Raw genomic sequence first — 21,885 nt, forward strand, 5'->3', positions numbered from 1 at the left:
AGGAAATTTAATAAAGATTTTAAAAGTGTTTGGTGAAAAGGGTTTGAAAAGAAGACACTTTTAAAGGAAAATAAATAAATCAAGATCACAACTGTGAGTCAGTCATCTGTGGAGAAACAAATTTGAGATACAATTAAAGAGGTAAAAATAATCTATAAACATCTGTAACACATGGATGTGTATTTGTGTAATTGGTGTGATGATGTGATGATCTCTGTGTGTTGTGTGTAGATGCTGAAGGATTTGACTTTGGATTGTAAAATATGTTAAAGTGTGAAGTTGTAGCTGAGAGGATAAAAGGATGTGATCAGTCACAGTTATTGTTATGGATCTTCTACATCTGAATATGAATGATTCAGCTCCAAAACTGCTGGAAATGTGGGACGTGTTCTAACGCTTCACCACCATAACTGATTTATCCTGGAAAAAAGGTCGGAGGACAGATTCCTGTCCTATACCTGCTGAGTTTATTCTTCTCAATGCTGAAAAACACAACAGGACAGAATTACAGACAAATTTAAACACATTGCTTATTAACATAAGCATAAATACACACATTAGATGTGACATTTTACAGCACACAGTGAATATTACTCAATATCATACAGTAAAGAGACAGTAAGTCAGAAACTCACTGTAGTGTCTCCAGTTTACAGTGTGGATCCTTCAGTAGATCAGAGAGCAGCTTCACTCCTGATTCTCCTGGTTTATTATATTTTAGATCCAGTTCTTTTAGATTTGATGAGGAGTTTGACTTCAGAGCTGAAGCCAGAGCAGCACAGCCTTCATCTGTAATACTGCAGTAACACATCCTGCCAGAAAGAAAACCTTCTCACACTTAACACACTCAGTTTTAGTATTAAAAACATGAACTACACAAAATCTTTATATACAGTACATTTACTCTCCATCTCACACACACAACAATGACAATATATCAGATCACTACAATTACAGTTACCACAGAGGAGAACTGGATGTTGTAGTGTGTACAGTGTGTGTGTGTGTGTGTGTGTGTGTGTGTGTGTGTGTGTGTGTGTGTGTGTGTGTGTGTGTGTGTGTGTGTGTGTGTGTACCTCAGTATCTCCAGTGTACAGTGTTGATTCTTCAGTCCACCAGAGAGCAGCTTCACTCCTGAATCCTGCAGTATATTGTTACTCAGGTCCAGTTCTCTCAGACTGGAGTTTGAGCTGAGAACTGAGGACAGAACTCTACAGCTTTCCTCTGTCAGTTTACAGAGTTGCAGCCTGGAAGAGAAATGATGAAGTGTTTGATTTATTTGTTTGATAGTGAATTGAGGTGTTTCCATCAGTGAGAAATAAAGTGTCTACCTGAACACAAGGTTCTAATATCAGGATAAAAATATAAAATAAACATCTGTGTACAGATGTGGCAAGTAAGAATGTGCATCATGGAGAAAATATATGCAATATCTCGCCACATCACAAGAGAGTACAGTATGCAAACTAGGGATGCACCGATCCGATATTTTGGATCGGTATCGAAGCCGATCGAAGCATTTTGAGTGGATCGGGTATCGATGGTGCGTGACCGATCCAAATCCGATAGCCGTGGTGGTTGATTAATGAACAGCAAACATCATAGACTATTGCTTGAACTTATAAGTGTCAGGACTCAGCCCGGACTTTTGGCCATGTGCCTTTGTTTACGTTCCTCGTAACGTGTCTGCCCTGCCTTTGTCTGCCCCTCCCTGTCTCCACACCTGTTCCTAATCGTGTCTCATTGTCTTTTTGTATTTAACTGTGCCGCGTTGCCTTGTGCAGCATGGAATCAACTGTTGTCTTTGTCCGGTCTAGTCTGTGTTATGTTTCATGTTTTCCGTTATTAAACCTTGTTATTTTTGCCATCCTGCGTTTGGGTCCCCTTTTATCCTGCATTCATGACAATAAGAAAAATACACTTATTTATTAAGTTGAATTAATAAAAATAAATATAATAAATTTTATGGCTAATATGTTGCACAACCGCCTGCGACGGACAGGCAAGTTTAGCAGGCACCCTTTCCATTTACCTCAGCGCTTTAAAAATGTCACTCATTTGGAGGTATTTTACGCTTGATTCAGCAGATTGTAGCACTGCAAGTTGTACTGTATGTAAAGCTAAAGTTTCAAGAGGTGGATGTAGTATTTCGAATTACAATACGACAAATTTAATCAAGCATCTTCAGAAGCATCATGCAAAAGAAAACGCCCTGCCGGCTCCCGGACAGAAACAAATAAATCTTAATAACTAAGCGAGTTGTTTACATTCTTTAGTTTTAAAGGTAGAAAAGAACACAGATATCAGATCGGTATCGGCCGATACTGGCAAATGCTGACAAAGTAGGATTAGTTAATCTTATCCCTTTGAAAACCACTAGCCACAGTATCAAGCCCTGTTTACAGGTATAAGTTTGCCATTTGTTAACTTTATTATTCCTTATATTTATTAAAGTTTAATGATTTATAGCATTTATTGGTAATATTAAGTATAAATAGTAGTTATATGCTATTGTTACTTATAAATAGTGACAGATACTATTTCCACCTCAGTATTGTTGTGCATTAAACATTATGTAATGATAACAGAGTGTGAGGATTGTTACACTTAATAAAGTCTTATAAGAGACTGAATAGGAGCTTAGAATGTGAGAGGTTACAACACAAAGCATTAATTATCCACTAAATAAATTCACATTGCATCGTTTTTAAATAATTTCATAACAATCAGAGAGATTTAGATCACTTTCAAGTTTGGAGTTAGATACATGGTGAGACTGCTGAAAACTGCTGTGACCTTGCAAACATTTCATGTTGTCTCGCCCTCAAGTGCTTACCCAGGACACACTTCACCTACAGTATGGGGGAAGTTTCTGTTTGATGTGTTTGATGAGTCCATCTCTGCTCATCTCATTCACAATGGAGTGAAGTGGAAGATAAAATTTGTGTGGCTTTAGGCATGGTTTAAGTCTCACCATGGAACTAACTGTCTCACCATGGAACTAAATAACTTTAATTATCATCAGTGTTTATATATAATGTTATGTGCTTTTACAGTATTCTGTGTGAAAGACTAGGGAGAAAGAACAAGAGGCCCTTACTGTAACTGTTATGGGAACTTTAGGGGTGTGTGTGTGTGCAGGTGTTCAATAAGAACTGAAAATGGAATGTGGCCTTGCTGAGGTGATAAAGGGAGACATCTTCGGTAATCAGGGAGGATGCATGAAGACATACACGTACACACACACACACACACACACACACACACACACACACACACACACACACACACACACACACACACACACACACACACGTACTGTACACACAAACAAAGCCACACACATGTACACACACCCACAGACCAACACACACACAGGTTTGGGAACTGTACGATGTCGGATCGCAAAACCCTGCAGCGGATAGTGAGGACAGCGGAGAAGATCATTGGGGTCTCTCTTCCCTCTATCATGGACACTTAGAGGGACATAAGTGCACATATTGTACAATATCTCAGCCATTTCGCACATACTATACAATATTTCAGTCATTTGCTGTTTTTTGCACAATTCTATATATTATCCCACAGACCTGCTGCTAAGAAACTGTGTTCATTCTAATGTTACTGCACGAAATATTGTATGAACATTCAGTATTCACATACAGTATTTACACTGGTCGGTCGGCGCTGTTTCTGTTTACTGTTTATTGTCCTTTGTGTATTGTATTTTTTATACTTTTTGTATTGTCTTGTAACTTTTTGTCTACACTGTCTTTTGTCCTGCACTGTCTTTTGTCCTGCACTGTCTTGTCCTGCACTGGTTGCACCAGATTGCACAGTTGCATTTTATGTGGCTAGGACTACTTACAAGTCCTTATAGCTTTTATGTAGCACCCTGATCCTGGAGAAACGTTGTCTTATTTCATGTACTGTAACAGCTATATATGGTTGAAATGACAATAAAAGCTTCTTGACTTGATTTGACTATTAAGTCTGTTATAAGACTTTATAATGTAACAATCTTAAACTCAATAAGCCTTTTAAATAAAGCCTGTTAAAAATGCCTTGCTGATGTTTACTAACTTATAGCTTGATTATATATATATATATATATATATATATATATATATATATATATGTGTGTGTGTGTGTGTGTGTGTGTGTGTGTGTGTGTGTGTGTGTGTGTGTGTGTGTGTGTGTGCGTGTGTGTGTATGTGTATATGTGTGTGTGTGTGTGTGTGTGTGTGTGTGTGTGTACCTCAGTATCTCCAGTGAACAGTGTGGATTCTTCAGTCCATCAGAGAGCAGCTTCACTCCTGAATCCTGCAACAGTTTATTCTTACTCAGGTTCAGTTCTCTCAGACTGGAGGAGTTTGAGCTGAGAACTGAGGACAGGACTCTACAGCTTTTTCCTGTCAGATTACACTCACGCAGACTGAAAGAGAAATGATGAAATATCAGAACACTGATCTCAAACACACAAACACAGCCATAATCCAGCTAAAGATGTAACAGAAATGTCAGTGTGTTTGTGTCACACACACAAATCAGAGGACAGGACACCACATCAGCACATTTACAGGAGCAGGGACATCTTTCTGCACTCCACAATCTCTCAGCTACAATTTATTATAAGACCATTAGGTCATGTACATAAAACACACATGTGAGTGCGAGCAGCCAACAAACACTACACTCTGATCTGTGTTCAAGTTTCTACAGTACAACCAACACTGCAGATACAGTGCATTTTATTACAGAAAATAAAGAATTATACAGCTGTACACTACCATTTAATAACATGACAATACTAGTCGTACTTTACACTAAGTTATATGTTGGATTTCACAGAGACACTAAAACAGTTGGTGTGTGTTTTTCTCTGTGCTCGTACGGGTACAAATCTGTCATCTCCAGACCTCTGATTTTACACACACACTGGTTCAGGTGTTTGGTGTGGACCTGAGTACAAGTGGAGTGTTTACATACGTCCAAATACATCCAAACTAAAGAGAAAGATTATATTTTTTAACCTTATAAATGATTCTTGATCATGATTTGAATTTTTTATAAAATAAAGATGTGGAAAAATCTATCATCTATCATAAACAATGTAAATAAAGGATATTAGAAAGAACATTGTACTGTTTACTACAGATGTCACTGTTACTATTTCAACACAACTTAGTGAACCCTTCTTTCTCCACAGAGTAAATGGGATCATGTCTTTCATGCCTCCACAACTTAGAAGTGAACGTGGGGATTTCTTCCCAAATCTGAGCTCCTTCCCTGTTTACAGAGTGATGTCACATCAGCACGAATGCACACAGCATCAGAAATAAACAAAGTCAAACTTCTTACCTTTAAATGAGTGACACTGTATATACACAAGTATTAGCTTTAGATGGATCAACATACAGACATTCGTTTGTTAAATCTAAAACACTGACTATACACATAGTAGGAAATCTAACCCACCTTGTAGGTAAAAATCGAACACAACACTACTGTGTGTTACACTAAAGGATTTGTGTAGGTGGGCTTCAGGTGGCTATAAGTGACATGGTAGAATGTAGTGTACCAATGTGTAATATTTTATCAGTACATAATGATGAACAGAGAACAAAACCAGTCTGTTACAACGTTGTACAACAAAAATATAGATTCACTACAGCTGCTTATAAATACAAACACATTTCACAGCTTAAAATCTCCAAAATCCACAGAAAGTTTCGAAAGAACGAAACCTGACGTCTCTTCAACAGTAACGGTGATAAACCTGACCGACCGTCACGTGCAAACGTCTTTGTGTTCTGTTTTTACCACAGCCACCATCTTCTGATGCAGTGAACCGGACAAAAAACTGTGTCAATAATTCAACCACAACAGATTAACAACAATCTTTAAAGACAACAAAGTTTGGTGTCTTTGTCGAGCTCCAAGTAGAACAAAACAGGACTTTTTAATAACAGCGGTCACGACACTACACTCACCTGTGACACATTATTCATCCTCTCTCTTTTTACCTGCTTGATAAGCAAAGAAAAAAGATCCCCATCAAATTAAAAATCTTCATACAAAAAGTCACATTTAAACTCCATCCTCTACAAACAGGTCAGTGTTAGAGAAAGAAAATCTTCAACACACATCTGAGTTAGCTGCCTAGCTTGTTTCTAACATAATAAGAAGATAAAGCTGAACATTTTCCCACTTCGTCTGTCCAATGTGTCAAGGTCCAAAATGATGATTAATGTTTTATTTACCACGAGCTCAGTCCTTGGTAAAGTTTAGCAGTAGTGCAGACTGAAGGAGACTTTTGTTTTTCCTTCGTATTGGGTTAAATTTTTAAAAAGCATTTATGTTTTATTTTTATTAGAAAGAACAATTTAGGAAAAAAGCCATGACAGAGTGAATCTCCTCACAACACTGTGTCACACGACAAAAGATGAGGAACTTCAACATAAAAGATACTTGAAGGACATTAGAGTTTTTTAATATTTACTTTTTATATTTTCTATCCATATTGATCCCATTTTGTCAGTCTAATGTTTTTCTCAGATGTGAGAGTTTTGTTAAATGTCACTTTCAATATAAAAAGAAAAGAAAAAGTCTTTCACTGGTGTTTAGTTCAGAAATGTCTTAGTTCCTAAACGCATGCAGTTATTTTGTATAGATATTTTTTCATAAATTTTAGTGAACACTTAATTTTTCAAGCTATAAAATGACTCATATGATGTTATAAGATTTTGTCCATGTGGACCAGCCCTCAGTTCAGATATACATGTCAGTGTAAAAAGTGAAACAATCTTCTGTAAAAGTACCAGAGGTTTGTTTAAAGATGATTAGAGGAACTATTAACAAACATTAATCCAAACAGTGCAGTTCAGTGTTACATTAAAATAATAAACCATGCAGTAATACATTTATAAATAAAAATACTCACACAGCTTTTCTGGAGGCTTTGACCACTAGTAGCAGCCTCAGAAGACATTCATCTGATGGATCATATTTCCTCAAATCAAACACATCCAGCTCCTGTTCTGAGTTCAATAACACAAACCCCAGAGCTGACCACTGAGCAGGAGAGAGACTGGTTCCACTGAGATGACTGTCACCTCCTCTGTTCAAGTAAGTTTGTACTTCCTGCACCAGAGAATGATCATTCAGTTCATTCAGACAGTGGAACAGATTGATGCATTTCTCTGGAGATGGATTCTTCCTGATCTTCTTCTTGATGTACTCCACTGTTTCCTGTGTGCTGTGAGATCTGCTTCCTGTCTGTGGCATTAAGTCTCGTAAAAGAGTTTGATTGGTCTCCAGTGAGAGACCCAGAAGGAAGCGGAGGAACAGGTCCAGGTGTCCATTCTTACTCTGTAAGGCCTTGTCCACTGAACTCCTGAGGAGATCAGACATGTTTGTATTTCTGAAAAGTCCAGTGCTTTGCCCCACAAGCACATTTGTATTGCTTAAAATAAAGCAGAAAAATACATATAAAGCAGCCAGAAACTCCTGAACACTCAGATGTACGAAGCTAAACACCTTCCCGAGGTGAAGCCCAAACTCCTCTCTGAAGATCTGGGTACACACTCCTGAGTACACTGACACTTCTATGACATCAATGCCACACTCTCTCAGGTCTTCTTCATAGAAGATCAGGTTTCCTTTCTCCAGCTGGTGGAAAGCCAGTTTTCCCAGTGCCATGATACTCTCTCTGGTCTGCTGAGGATCAGGGTCACATTTCTGATGGTACTTTTGGTCCTTGTGTTTGATCTGAAAGATCAGGAAGTGTGTGAACATTTGAGTCAGAGTCTTGGGGATTTCCCCACTCTCTGCTTCACCCAACATTCTCTCTAGAACAGTGGCTGAGATCCAGCAGAAGACTGGGATGTGGCACATGATGTAGAGGCTTCTTGAAGACTTCAGGTGAGTGATGATTTTATTGGCCAGGCTCTGATCACAGATCCTCTTCCTGAAGTACTCCTCTTTCTGAGGATCACTGAAGCCTCGTACCTCTGTTACCTGGTCTACACACTCAGGAGGGATCTGATTGGCTGCTCCTGGTCTTGTGGTTATCCAGAGGAGAGCAGAGGGAAGCAGATTCCCCTTGATGAGATTCGTCAGCAGCACATCCACTGAGGCTGACTCTTTCACATCACACAATATCTCATTCTTCTGGAAATTTAGAGAAAGTCGACACTCATCCAGACCATCAAAGATCAACAACTTTTTGTAGGAGTCACAGTCTATTGATTCTAGTTTTCTTATTTCTGGGAAAAAGTGATGAAGAAGTTTCATCAGACTGAGATTCTGCTGCTTCATCAGATTCAACTCTCTAAATGGAAGTGGAAACATGAAGGTGACATCCTGATTTACTTTTCCTTCAGCCCAGTCCAGAATGAACTTCTGCACAGAGACTGTTTTTCCAATTCCAGCAACTCCTTTAGTCAGCACAGTTCTGATGGACTTGTCTTTAAAGATCTCAATACATTTGACGGGTTTCTCCTGTGTTGCTGGTCTCCTGGACGCTGCCTCAATCTGTCTCACCTCATGTTCATTATTGACGTCTCCACTCCAACCCTCTGTGATATAGAGCTCAGTGTAGATCTCATTCAGAAGTGCTGAGCTTCCATGCTGTGAGATTCCTTCATTAATTCTTTTAAACTTCTCTCTCAGCTTGGACTTCAACTTTGGCTGATACACAGAGGCGAGTTCTAATAAGCAAAGTAATATCTAGTTTAGTAATAAATAGTTACAATGCAAAATCGTTCAAACACTGCTATTAATTCCTGACTGATGTACTAAATATTATTGAAGTGGGACCATGAACAGATACAACATGATATTAAAATTACATTTAAAACTAAAAGTGTTCATATCTAAAACTATTTCCTCTCTCTAAAGTGAAGCTGTAAAGTCATGACTCAGAGCTCTTACTGTTGTGCAGTGTGTTAGCGAGATCTGTGTGGCTCATGTTCTTCAGGACATGCAGTGTGATCTTCATCGCTCCCTCTCTGACACTGTGCAGATCCTCCTCATCCTCCACCTCCCTCTCAGTGCATGCTGGGTAATCTGGACTCAGGAGCTTCCTAAACCTCTTCAGCTCATTCTTTATCAGAGTGATGACTTTGTGTTCCAGCTCCTGGTTAGAAACACACAGGAACAGATCTAAATATTATCATGTTACACTGTGAGAGAGGCTTTTATTTTATCAAAAGAAGAAAAGTCTATTTTTATTATGACATTTAAACTCATACAACTGATTACCCTTAATGCTGCTGCAAATCAAGACATTACAAGGGATCACAACACACACATTACACACTTTAAAAACAACACACACACCTTGAATATAGAGTCCAGCTGATTTGTGCTGATGTTTGATTTTTGTGGTCTGTGAACAAACAAAACCCATCATGTATGTATACTATACTATATGTATTAATAGCTGCACAAATCACACACTAATAAATACAGACACGGATATTTAACACTATCCTCTTAACACAATACACTGATTTCAGGATTTCCTAACTGACACCAACATGTTTAGAAACAAATGTTTGAATAAATGAATAAAATCTTTATATTGTCATTAATGTCCCAGGTGTAAATGTTCCTCTGTAGCACCACAGACCCTCCAGCTCAGGGACTGCAGACTGAACTGAACTCTTAAAGCACTTTTCCTCACTGCCAGTCCGAGTGCTGCAGCACTGCTCAGTTTAGTGTTTTACTGCTTCAACACCTGATAAAGGTTATGAAGGGCTTCATAATGAGACGAGTGAGTCTGATCAGGTGGAACACTGCTGTAAAACACCTCACTATACTGACCTTACATCAGTAGAACTGTCTCTGTCTCTGACGTTATATGGTTTTCCCATTGACTGGTCACTCTTCATGGACACACAGCTGGGTTCTGGTGAGTCTGATCTCTTTCCCTCCATTCTAGTATTACAGAAGTACAGAAATATCAGCAACTATTAATTCTCGGCTGTCACAGCACTGTTAACTGCTTCAACACCTGATAAAGGTCATGAAGGGCTTCATAATGAGACGAGTGAGTCTGATCAGGTGGAACACTGCTGTAAAACACCTCACTATACTGACCTTACATCAGTAGAACTGTCTCTGAAGTTGTATGGATTTCCCATTGACTGGTCACTCTTCATGGACACACAGCTGGGTTCTGGTGAGTCTGATCTCTTTCCCTCCATTCTAGTATTACAGAAGTACAGAAATATCAGCAACAATTAATTCTCAGCTGTTACAGCACTGTTAACTGCTTCAACACCTGATAAAGGTCATGAAGGGCTTCATAATGAGACGAGTGAGTTTGATCAGGTGGAACACTGCTGTAAAACACCTCACTATACTGACCTCACATCCGTAGAACTGTCTATGCCTCTGGAGTTATCGGGATGTCCCATTGATGCGTCACTCTTCATGGACACACAGCTGGGTTCTGGTGAGTCTGATCTCTTTCCCTCCATTCTAGTATTACAGAAGTACAGAAATATCAGCAATAATTAATTCTCGGCTGTCACAGCACTGTTAACTGCTTCAACACCTGATAAAGGTCATGGAGGGCTTCATAATGAGACGAGTGAGTGTAAAACACCTCACTATACTGACAACACATCAGTTGAACTGTCTCTGCCTCTGGAGTTATCTGGATATCCCATTGACTGGTCACTCTTCATGGACACACAGCTGGGTTCTGGTGAGTCTGATCTCTTTCCCTCCATCATTCTAGAATTACAACAGAAATATCAGCAATAATTAATACTCTGCTGTGTCAGCACTGTTAAACAATGTTTTCATCATTAAACTCCAATAATTCCATCTTTTTAATTCAGATCCAGTCTGTACACTTATTCAAACAGGAGACAGGCCTCATAAGTCAGGAATTACACTGATATCAGGAGTCCCAATCACAGCGAACTGACTCAGCTGGGTCTTAAAGCCTGTAGAGTTCACTGACACAAAGCTATGCTGCTCTTATGCTCCACATTACACAGTCATTTTTACTCTTCTCTCAGTGAATGATTTGTCTAAACCAGGGGTCGGCAACCTTAAACACTCAAAGAGCCATTTGAACCCGTTTCCCACAGAAAAAAAAGGGAGCCACAAAATCCTTTTAACATCTAAAATTAGATTAGATTAGATTAGATTCAACTTTATTGTCATTACACATGTACAAGTACAAGGCAACAAAATGCAGTTTAGGTCTAACCAGAGTGCAATAGCAGCAAGTGCAGGATATACAGTTTTTTTTTTTTACAAGATTTAAATGAGTTAAATAAAGTGGTAATATAAAAGTGATTTACAGACATGTGTGTGTACTATGAACATAATATACAGATGACTAATTATAACTGAAATTTACAGAAGGATATAACAAAATATATGGCTATTACTATAAACAGTAATTTACAGATGTGTATGTACTATGAACATAATATACAGATGTATATATGTACTATGTATAGAATATGCAGATGGCTATAAATTGAAATTTACAGAATGGTATGCGCTATAAACAAAATATATGGCTTTTAATATAATATATTTCTGTTACTATAAACAGAAATCAGGTGGATATACACAATGGCAAGGCAGTGGTGAGCAGCAATGCAAAAAAAAAGAGCACGTGTGCAAGTGAGCATAGTTTGTGTAATAGTCCATTAGTGCAATAACGTCCATTTTGTAAACAGTCCATTAGCGCAATAACGAAGTGTGAGGGGGGAGATGTAACAATGTATGAAGGACAGTAGGATCAGCTGGGGGCAGAGTTCAATAAAGAGACAGCTCTAGGAAAAAAGCTGTTCTTTAGTAGGCTGGTCCTGGTCTGGAGGCACCTGAAAGCAGCTCCCATACCAGACTGTGACACAGCTGGTCAGGATGCTTTTTATTGCACAGCGGTAGAAGTGGATATCCAAGGAAATCACCAGGATATCCAAGGAAAGCTTATTTTTCTTTAGTGTCCTCAGGAAAAAGAGGCGCTGGTGAGCCTTTTTGACCAGGCTGGAGGTGTTGGTAGTCCACGACAGGTAAACAAAGATAAACAAAATTGTATTTTTTGAACAGTTTGAACTAACCTTAACAAAAAAGGCGCTGGGTTGAAGGTTACTTTCAAATAAACTGTTCAATGTCTAATTGAGTCCTCTTCGTATTCATGACATCAAAACTTGCCAGCTGCAGCAAACCAAAAATGCGTCTGCTTCTGTGTGTTGGATTTCGCAACTTATGACGGATATATTGAGCGACAAAGAAAATTAAACACGGTTTATTTTAATGTTACAAGAGCATCATAATCTTACAATTTCATTTTTTTAAAAACTAACTAACTAAAATAAAATAAATTTAAATTAAATATATACTTTCCAAATCTACAAGGAGCCACAGCACAGGGATGAAAGAGCCACTTGCGCCTCCGGAGCCGCGTGTTGCCGAACCCTGATTTAAACTGTTCTTAGATCAGATCAGTGATATATTCACTGCTATTAAACACCTTAAAGCACAGTTAAGTTCCTGTGTTAACTAGTGAGTGTTTAGAGATACAGATGTGTTCCCATGAGACGGTGTGTATTTATTGCTGGTGAATGTAAAAGTCTCTCTTCTTTCTTTAAGTCCTGTTTTCCAGACACACTCATGTTGGAGGTCATGTCCCCTTCTCCAGATTACAGCAGGACACACGTTTACTTCACTCCAACATCGGTGTGTTAAATTAAACCCCGAATCAGCACAGAGTTCACTTACAGGAAATAGTCACACTATCAAGTTATAAAACAACCTGTGTACATTAAAACTTCAGTACAAATGCACAAAACTCTTTGTATTAGAGCTTTAGATACTCACCCTTTTTTTACTTTTTAATCTTTTAGTTTTCACTCCACACAAAATGGAGCTGCTGATTTTCACTTTCATTATATTTTATACTGCAGAGGGAGGAAGACAGACAGACACACACACACACACACACACACACACACACACACACACACACACACACACACACACACACACACACACACACACACACACACACACACACACACACACACACACACACAAAAACAGGATGTACTCTATGCTTCAATGCAGGTGGCAGAAAATGCATCTTTTAGTTGAGTTGCCAACCGAAATTTAAACACCAGAAGGACACACACACACACACAAACACATACACACACTTTTTCGTGCTCTGTTACAAGATGTGCTGCTGGCTTGTTTGTATATCCTTGATGGATTGACTGCTCAAGAAAAATCAGTAAAAATATACACTGCTCAAAAAATAAAGGAAACACTTTAACAACACAATGTAACTGCAAGTCAATCACACTTCTGTGAAATCAAACTGCCCACTTAGGAAGCAACACTGATTGACAATCAATTTCACATGCTGTTGTGCAAATGGAATAGACAACAGGCTGAAATTATAGGCAATTAGCAAGACACCCCAATAAAGGAGTGGTTCTGCAGATGGTGACCACAGACCAGTTCTCAGTTAATAAGATTTCTGGCTGAAGTTTTGGTCACTTTTGAATGCATGGCGGTAGCATGAGATGGAGTTTACAACCCACACAAGTGGCTCAGGTACTGCAGCTCATCCAGGATGGCACATCAATGCGAGTTGTGGCAAGAAGGTTTGCTGTGTCTGTCAGCATAGTGTCCAGAGCATGGAGGCGCTACCAGGAGTCAGGCCAGTACATCAGGACATGTGGAGGAGGCCATTGGGGGGAACAACCCAGCAGCAGGACCACTACCTCCGCCTTTGTGCAAGGAGGACCAGGAGGAGCACTGTCAGAGCCCTGCAAAATTACCTCCAGCAGGCCACAAATGTACATGTGTCTGCTCAAACGGTCAGAAACAGGCTCCACGAGGGTGGTAAGATGGCACGACGTCCACAGGTGGGGTTGTGCTTACAGCTCAACACCGGGCAGGACGTTTGCCATTTGCCAGAGAGCACCAAGATTGCCAAATTCGCTACTGGTGCCCTGTGCTCTTCACAGATGAAAGCAGGTTCACACTGAGCACATGCGACAAACGTGACAGAGTCTGGAGATGCCGTGGAGAATGTTCTGCTGCCTGCAACATCCTCCAGCATGACCGGTTTGGCAGTGGGTCAGTAATGGTGTGGGGCGGCATTTCTCTGAAGGGCCGCACAGCCCTCCATGTGCTCACCAGTGGTAGCCTGACTGCTTAAAACGTCCATAATTTACCCTCGTCTTTTCTTCCACTTTAACTGCATCGCAAAACTTTGTTGTAATTGGTTAATTTTTATTTGAATTCCGCCCCCTTTCCCTGCCCCCAACAGCTGTCATGTACCAACTTCACCAAGCGTTTACAGGGACGAGAGTTTACTTCATCAACAGAAGCTGGTGTCATGCTGAAGCAGACTTAAGTAAAGTTGGCCACATATTCACAGATTCGAGTTTCCCGAGTCAATAACTCCTGAGCTAAACGCTCTTATTACACAAATAACACATCTTTTCTATCGTAGTAATGTATAGAGGCAGCTACAACTCGATTTTTTCTCAAAATCAGCTTTCCTCCGCCGTGGACAAAATATACAAGTCTCTGTGTGTGGCCGACTGAGAGACAGATTCCAAGGGACCGTCTGCAAAGTGCAAAACCCGAAAAGCGAATACTAAAAAACAGTCAAAAACTTCACTGTAATACACTGTACTGTCATCAAATTCAGCTCACACATCACTGTACTGTCACTGATAGTTATACTACAACACTTATTTGGGAGAAATGTCTTTTTGTATCATTTTTATGATTTTTCATAATAAAAAACAATAACTTCACTGTAATACACTGTACTGTTGTCCTGTTAGTTATACTACAACACTTATTTTGAGAAACTTTGCTTTTTGATTATTTTTATTTTTGGCATTATAAACAATATACAACAATATACATTTCACTGTGATGTAAACTTCAATGTGTAAATACGCTTTTGTCAAACATGTGTAATCCTGCTGCTTATATAAGAGCTATTACAGATTGTTAAACTCTATGGTCTCTGTACTTGCTTTAGCTCAATGCACAATGCACAATACCAAGGGATATATCCGCTCTGTATTTGTGCTTCTGTCATCCCAAGGCATTTTATGTGGAACCATTTTGTGCAGGATCCAGACTGAATCTATAAGGGGGGAAATATGTAAATTATATCTATAAAATATTCGCTTTAGCAATCCTGTAATGCATAAACATATTGAAATATTTAATTACTTTAAATTTATCCATACACTCCCTGACAAAAGTCTTGTCACCTATCCAAGTTGTAGAAACAACAGATAATAACTTGACTTCTAGTTAATCATTTGGAATCAGAAGGGGCTTATATGAAAGGCAAAAGGCTCTGGATTAAGCTTATTTTACTATAATAAAATCTTATCATGCCTTGATTTCTAATTATTTAATTAGGACAAAAAGGTGGAGGCTGAAGTATGAGAAGGAGCACCATCCTGCTGAAGAATGTGCCCTCTCCTGTGGTATGTAATGGTCAGCAAGAATGTCTTGATACCTTAAGCTGTTGATGTTGCCATCCACTCTGCAGATCTCTCGCATGCCCCCATACTGAATGTAACCCCAAACCATGATTTTTCCTCCACCGAACTTGACTGTTTTCTGTGTGAATCCTGGGTCCATGTGGGTTCCAATAGGTCTTCTGCAGTATTTGCGATGATTAGGATGCAGTTCAATAGATGATTCATCAGAAAAATCAACCTTATTCCACTTTTCCACAGTCCATGTTACAATAAATAGAAAAAATGTTTGGAACATACTGTAACTGAACAAACAATGCATAACTGAATGATAAATAGTTTTTATATAAGTGTATGAGTGCATTATGGTAGAGCTGTACGTTAGCATCGCAAAGGTTGTGGGTTCGATTCCCAGGGAACAAAGATACTGAAAAAATGTATGTAACTCAAATTCACTGTGACTTTTTTTGGATAAAAGTGTCTGCTAAAGGCATGAATGTTAATGTCATGTAAATGCACACATTGACTTCTCTGTGTTGTTTTTGCTTTTCTTGTTTTGGCAGCATGGCAGGGAACAGGGGGTTTAAGAGGTGGGCGGGGGTAGCAGTATACCACTTTTTTGAGGACTACATCACTGCTTGCCCGCAGAAGCAGATTTCACACTCAAGGAAAGGTTTCTACACGCAGACTGGAGTACATTTGCATCTCAGGCCACCAGTCACACTCACACAGACATTCATTGTTACACGTCCTCTGTACTGGATTACATCAATAACACCATAGACAGTGTTACTACTCAGAAACAGATCATCACATACCCAAATCAGAAGCCATGGATGAACAGGGAGGTGTGCCTCCTGATGAAGGCATGCAATACTGCCTTCAGATCAGGCGACGCACAGGCCTACAGCACATAGAGAGCTAACCTGAAGAGGGACATCAAAGAGGCCAAGCAGTGCTACAAGCGGAAGATAGAGGAGCATTTTTCCAACTCTGACCCTTGATGCATGTGGCAAGCCACCCAGGTCATCAGTGATTACAAATCCCTCCACCCCACCCCACTGCCACTGATGTCCTCTTCTTGAATGAGCATAATGTGTCAGTTACGTGAGGTAAAAAATGGACCCAACTGCAGCATAGCTAAAATAAACAGGGATTTATTAACAAATCAAAACACGAAACAGGACAAAGACAAAACCAGACATGAAGACAATATGATTCCGCGCTGCACAAGGCAACGCGGCTCAACTAAATAGTACTAATAATCATGACACATGAGGGACAGGTGTACAGAGGCTGGGAGGAAAAGACAAGGGCGGGGCAGACACGTGAAAACAGAACTTAAACAAAAGGCACATGGCCAAAGTCCAGGCTGAGTCCTGACATAATGACTTTTGTTCTCGCTTTGAGAGAGACAACAGAGAAACTGCCACCAAGCTCAAACCCTCGGCTGACCACCCTCCAATCATACTCTCCTCCACAGATGTCTGCAACACACTGAGCCGGATCAGTGTGTTGCAGACTCACACAAAGCTGCTGGACCAGACAACATCCCTGGATGTGTACTGAGGGCATGTGCTGAGCAGCTTGCTGGGGTCTTCATGGACATCTTCAACCCGTCTCTTGCCCAAGCAGCTGTTACTACTTGCTTTAATTGCACTTCCATTGTGCCAGTGCCAAAACACTCCAGCCCAATGTGCCCGAACGACTACCGCCCTGTAGCACTGACACCCATTGTCAAGAAGTGCTTTGAGTGGCTGTTCCTGGCACACCTGAAGGATTCTCTGCCCTCTGTGCTCACACAATAGGACAATAAGAACACTTATGCACGTATGCTGTTTGTTGACTTCAGCTCAGCATTTAACACCATCATTCCATCCAAGTTAATAGCCAAATAAGTAGATCTGGGAATTAACACCACAACTTGCAACTGGATCATGGACTTTCTGACCAACAGACCCCAGCAGGTTCGATCGGGCTCCATCTGCTCCATCATCATCACACTCTACACTGGTGTACCACAGGGCTGTGTGCTGAGCCCCTTCCTCTACTCCCTCCTCACCTCCGACTGCAGGCCTATGAATGGATCTACTCCAACATCAAGTTTGTAGATGACACCACAGTGATCGGTCTCATCACCAACAATGATGACACTGCCTACAGAATTTCTTGCTCCTTAACACCTCCAAAACAAAGGAGCTCATTGTGGACTTCAGGACAGAGACAGGAGGCACACATGACAATATACACATCAATGGGATGGCTGTTGGGTGCGTTTTCAGCTTCAAGTTCCTGGGGATCCACATCTCGGCAGACCTGTTCTGGACTACCAACACCTCCAGCTTGGTCAAGAAGGCTCACCAGCGCCTCTTTTTCCTGAGGACACTAAAGAAAAATAAGCTTTCCTCGGATATCCTGGTGAACTTCTACCGCTGTGCAATAGAAAGCATCCTAACCAGCTGTGTCACAGTCTGGTATGGAATCTGCGCTGTTGCAAAGCGCAGGGTATTGTAGCGGGTGGTGAAAATGAAATTCGCCCAGCGCATCACAGGGACTCCACTTCCTGGCATGGAGGACATCCACAAGAAACGCTGTCTGCGTCGAGCTCGCAGCATTCTTAAATCGTCATGAATGCGATTTCTAGTTTTTTTGGTTCATTCCAAAGGTCAGACATGTATTTATCATTTAGTCCAGAGAAAATTTAAGGTTTTGATATTATGATAATCTACTTTTTCACAATTTAATGCATAGTGCTAGTGGGTGTAAGTTTATTACTTACATTCTTCCACTTGAGTAAACTTCAAATGAACAATTACTACTTACCTTAAAGACTACTGCATGCAACACTGCTACAATGGTGTGACTATACATGTTAATTTAAACATTTAAATTGTATTGGTTTATGTAATATGATACACAAAGCAATTTGCAGGTGGAAACTGGTGACATCCTTCCAGGACTGTCAGGTGAATTAACCATTAAAAAAAAGGTGTTTAGTGTCCCTGCAACTTGTCCATGACAGACGTCTCTGTTTATCACTTCGGAGTCTACAAACAGATTCAGATTATTTTATTTAATGCCATGTCAGCAATCAAAAGCTATTTTCATGGCAAAATTCAATTACAAAAACACAAATATCATATAAATGCAATAAAAACAAAACACATAAACAGCAAGTCATATTATACATTTTTTTATTTTAATTAACATACGATAAAAATCCAAACCCTTTTCAGACATACTGTAGTCATTAAATATGTCCTTAAGAGAAGTAACTTGATAAAAGAGCATTCTGCTTGTGCACTGTCCAGGACAATCTAATAAAATATGTTTGACAGATAAGGGAATCTTACAAAACATGCATAAAGTTGGGTCTTTTCACCTTTAGCAAAAAAGCATGGGTCAATTTTTAATGTCCTTATTAAGAGCTTCGGAATCTACAAACATTGTCGGTTTTCCTAACTGTCAAAAACTAATGGGTAACTAGCTTGGATTGGCTGCGGTCATTAACTAAGGACTTAAACAAACAAACGTAACCAGAAATATAATTTCCTAACATTTAATACCATAAAACACATTCTCACATGTGTAATGTAATCCCTTGCTGTCTGGTTTTTAGATTTCTTTCTTTTGAACAACCAAACGCAGCACATAAGTCCGGCATCGTCCATGCATTTAAAGTACAAGAGCACCGTATAAAGATGGCGGCGGTTTTGACGCATTTTTAAGACCCCAAGGCGACATCTAGTGTATCTATGATTGTCAACTGAACGTTTGGAGCCGACTCGCATGTTCAACTCAATCCAATCCAGATGAGCTCTATCGTACAAGAGAACAATGGTATGTTTGTGTCACAAAATCGCCCAAGAATTAAAATATTAAAAGGGAAAAATTTCATACAAAACCAGAAATGGAGCTAAAATATTGTACCATCAAATGATACCACCACCTGGAGCCAAACCCAGGGTTTAATCCGACTCGAATCTTTTGATTCCTTTCACTAAAAGTATTCTTCTGATTCAATCGGATTCTGTCACTGATTCCTTCAGTGACACTTTCTATAAGTTACATCATTACACCAGCAGATGGCTGCAGTGAATGTCTTCTTTTTTAACGCCAAGTTTTAGTATTATGATTTATTAAAATTGGCATGACCGAGGATTCATCTAATTAGGTGAAATATAATAGTTTTTATTGATACATTAAAAAAAAATCATTTTTACTTATTTGTATATAGAGGATTATGTTATGGACAATTTAAAAGGTTCTGTGTTCATCTGTGAAGATACCTAACTACTTCTTCTGGAATCTGGAGCCTATCCCAGGAACACTGGGTGTGAAGGTCCCATATCCACACACACACACACACACACACACACACACACACACACACACACACACACACACACACACACACACACACACACACACACACACACACACACACATACACATGCAGACAGAAAACACTCATATGCAGACACATGCACACACACATGCAAAAACACAGATGCTGACACACAGACACACACATAGACACACATAGACACACATAGACACATAGACACACATAGACACACATAGACACACACACACACACACACACACACACACACACACACACACACACACACACACACACACACACACACACACACACACACACACACACACAAACACACACACACACACACACACACACACACACACACACACACACACACACACACACACACACACACACACACACACACACACAAACACACACACATTCATCAAGGGGAAATTTAAAATATCCAAGCTGTGCGCTTGCATGTAAGTTACATTTTATTGAACGTTTAATTCAAGTATAAGGAAGTTGAGAACTAACCTGCCAAATGGCAAAGATGGACTACTATGATTCTGTCAGCTAGTAGCTGGCTAAAATATTCTGAAGGTTTTCATGTGAATTTTGTTTTTTCAAAGTCTAGCAAGTGGATTTGTGTTTTATTCTCATATAAGACATACTGCTATTCATGTTTCTCTCCTTTCCTGTGCCTGTGTAGAATCATACAATACCATACAGTTAACAATGTGAAAAATGGCCTGTTATTTTTTTTGTTTCACTGTTGCTAACCGATTCACTCAGAGCAGATGTTGTTTGCAATGACGCAAACGATTGAACACAAGCACCTGTTTGCAAACATGACACATCATCCCACTCCTTCACCACTTTAAACACATCTTTATTTATAAGTACCCTAACCTTGCTACAGAATCTGTGGCATTCATCAGGAACTCAGACAACTGGAACAGCTTGTATATTTGAGTTTAGTTTTCATATTTGATTAGGCTTTTGAATACTTGCATTAGATTGACCTCTATAATTCTAAGATTAACAAACATGCCCTACAAATGCTCTAAATTCTACCTAGTTAAAGATTCATTTGTGGGTTTTAAGCATTGAATGCCATTCTTCTACCACAGGGTGTCACCCCTGATACAGATGATGCAGCAGGAGAAAAGAGAAGAGAAAATCATTACCATGGCAACATGGCAACCCACTCATAGGCCAACTAAGTAGGTCCCTGTGAAAATTGCCTAGATAAGAAATCAAATAAAATGCATTTCCTTCAAGCTTTTATGTTTGATGGTTGGCAGAAACATTTGTGAAACCAAGGTATGTCTATTTAATGTAGATTGTAGGTGGGATTCAACTATATGTAGCATGAACTAAGGGTCTTTAGAGGATATATTTATTATGGAGAGTGTGTGTGTGTGTGTGTGTGTGTGTGTGTGTGTGTGTGTGTGTGTGTGTGTGTGTGTGTGTGTGTGTGTGTGTGTGTGATTCTGCACTCATGAAGGTGTGGGATCAGTAAAAGCCCATTTTTCATATTTCAACATGTATAGAAGAGCAACGACAAATAATGCAGACCATCCAAGCAATCAGGACAAGGAGGTGTCTGTCTTTGCCTGTCTCTCATTTTGCTTTTTAAGCTGCAGAGCAAGTTTATCAATCAAGCTTTCCAGCCTAAACATTCAAATATCCAATAGTGTTTGGGTGAAAATATGTAGACTTTACAGTGCTGTTATGTTAAAACCTCTTTTATAAAAATGTGATTTGAATAAGAAGCAATTTTGGGTAATTCACATTGGCCCTGCCATGTGAATTATTCATTAGTGTGGACAAGCTGAGGATGGCAGAATGTCATGCAGGTTAAAAATGACAAGACAACATAACCATGGTTAAATAAATAATATGAAATCATTTGCAGTCCAGTCCAGTTAAAAAATATAAATTAAAACATGTTTTTTAAGGAAGACTATATAACCAAATAATTACTGGATGCAGTATTTTCAGAATTATCGGCTGATGATTAATAGCAACACAGCTAGTTAACTATAAATC

General features: G+C 39.5%; 1 protein-coding gene across 1 annotated transcript; it reads right to left on the bottom strand.

Moving 5' to 3' along the window:
- Window positions 1–306: 306 nt before the first annotated feature.
- Window positions 307–12,916, bottom strand: LOC113635619 (NLR family CARD domain-containing protein 3-like). Its single transcript, XM_047802028.1, has 10 exons — window positions 12,856–12,916; window positions 10,630–10,746; window positions 10,105–10,212; window positions 9,829–9,942; window positions 9,343–9,391; window positions 8,935–9,139; window positions 6,944–8,711; window positions 4,259–4,435; window positions 636–812; window positions 307–482 (listed from the first exon to the last, which is right to left on the bottom strand). The coding sequence occupies exons 2-10, from the start codon at window positions 10,743–10,745 to the stop codon at window positions 416–418; spliced, it is 2,781 nt and encodes a 926-aa protein (XP_047657984.1). The 5' UTR covers window position 10,746; window positions 12,856–12,916; the 3' UTR covers window positions 307–415.
- Window positions 12,917–21,885: the final 8,969 nt, after the last annotated feature.

Source organism: Tachysurus fulvidraco, chromosome 17 (genome assembly GCF_022655615.1).
Source record: "Tachysurus fulvidraco isolate hzauxx_2018 chromosome 17, HZAU_PFXX_2.0, whole genome shotgun sequence".
NCBI lineage: Eukaryota > Metazoa > Chordata > Actinopteri > Siluriformes > Bagridae > Tachysurus > Tachysurus fulvidraco.

Coding starts and splice junctions, on each gene's coding strand:
- LOC113635619 (XM_047802028.1), bottom strand. CDS start 10,745: ATGATGGAGGGAAAGAGATCAGACTCACCAGAACCCAGCTGTGTGTCC. Junction 9,392..9,828: donor GACAGTTCTACTGATGTAAG/GTCAGTATAGTG, acceptor GTTTGTTCACAG/ACCACAAAAATCAAACATCA. Junction 4,436..6,943: donor AAAGCCTCCAGAAAAGCTGT/GTGAGTATTTTT, acceptor TTTCTCTTTCAG/TCTGCGTGAGTGTAATCTGA.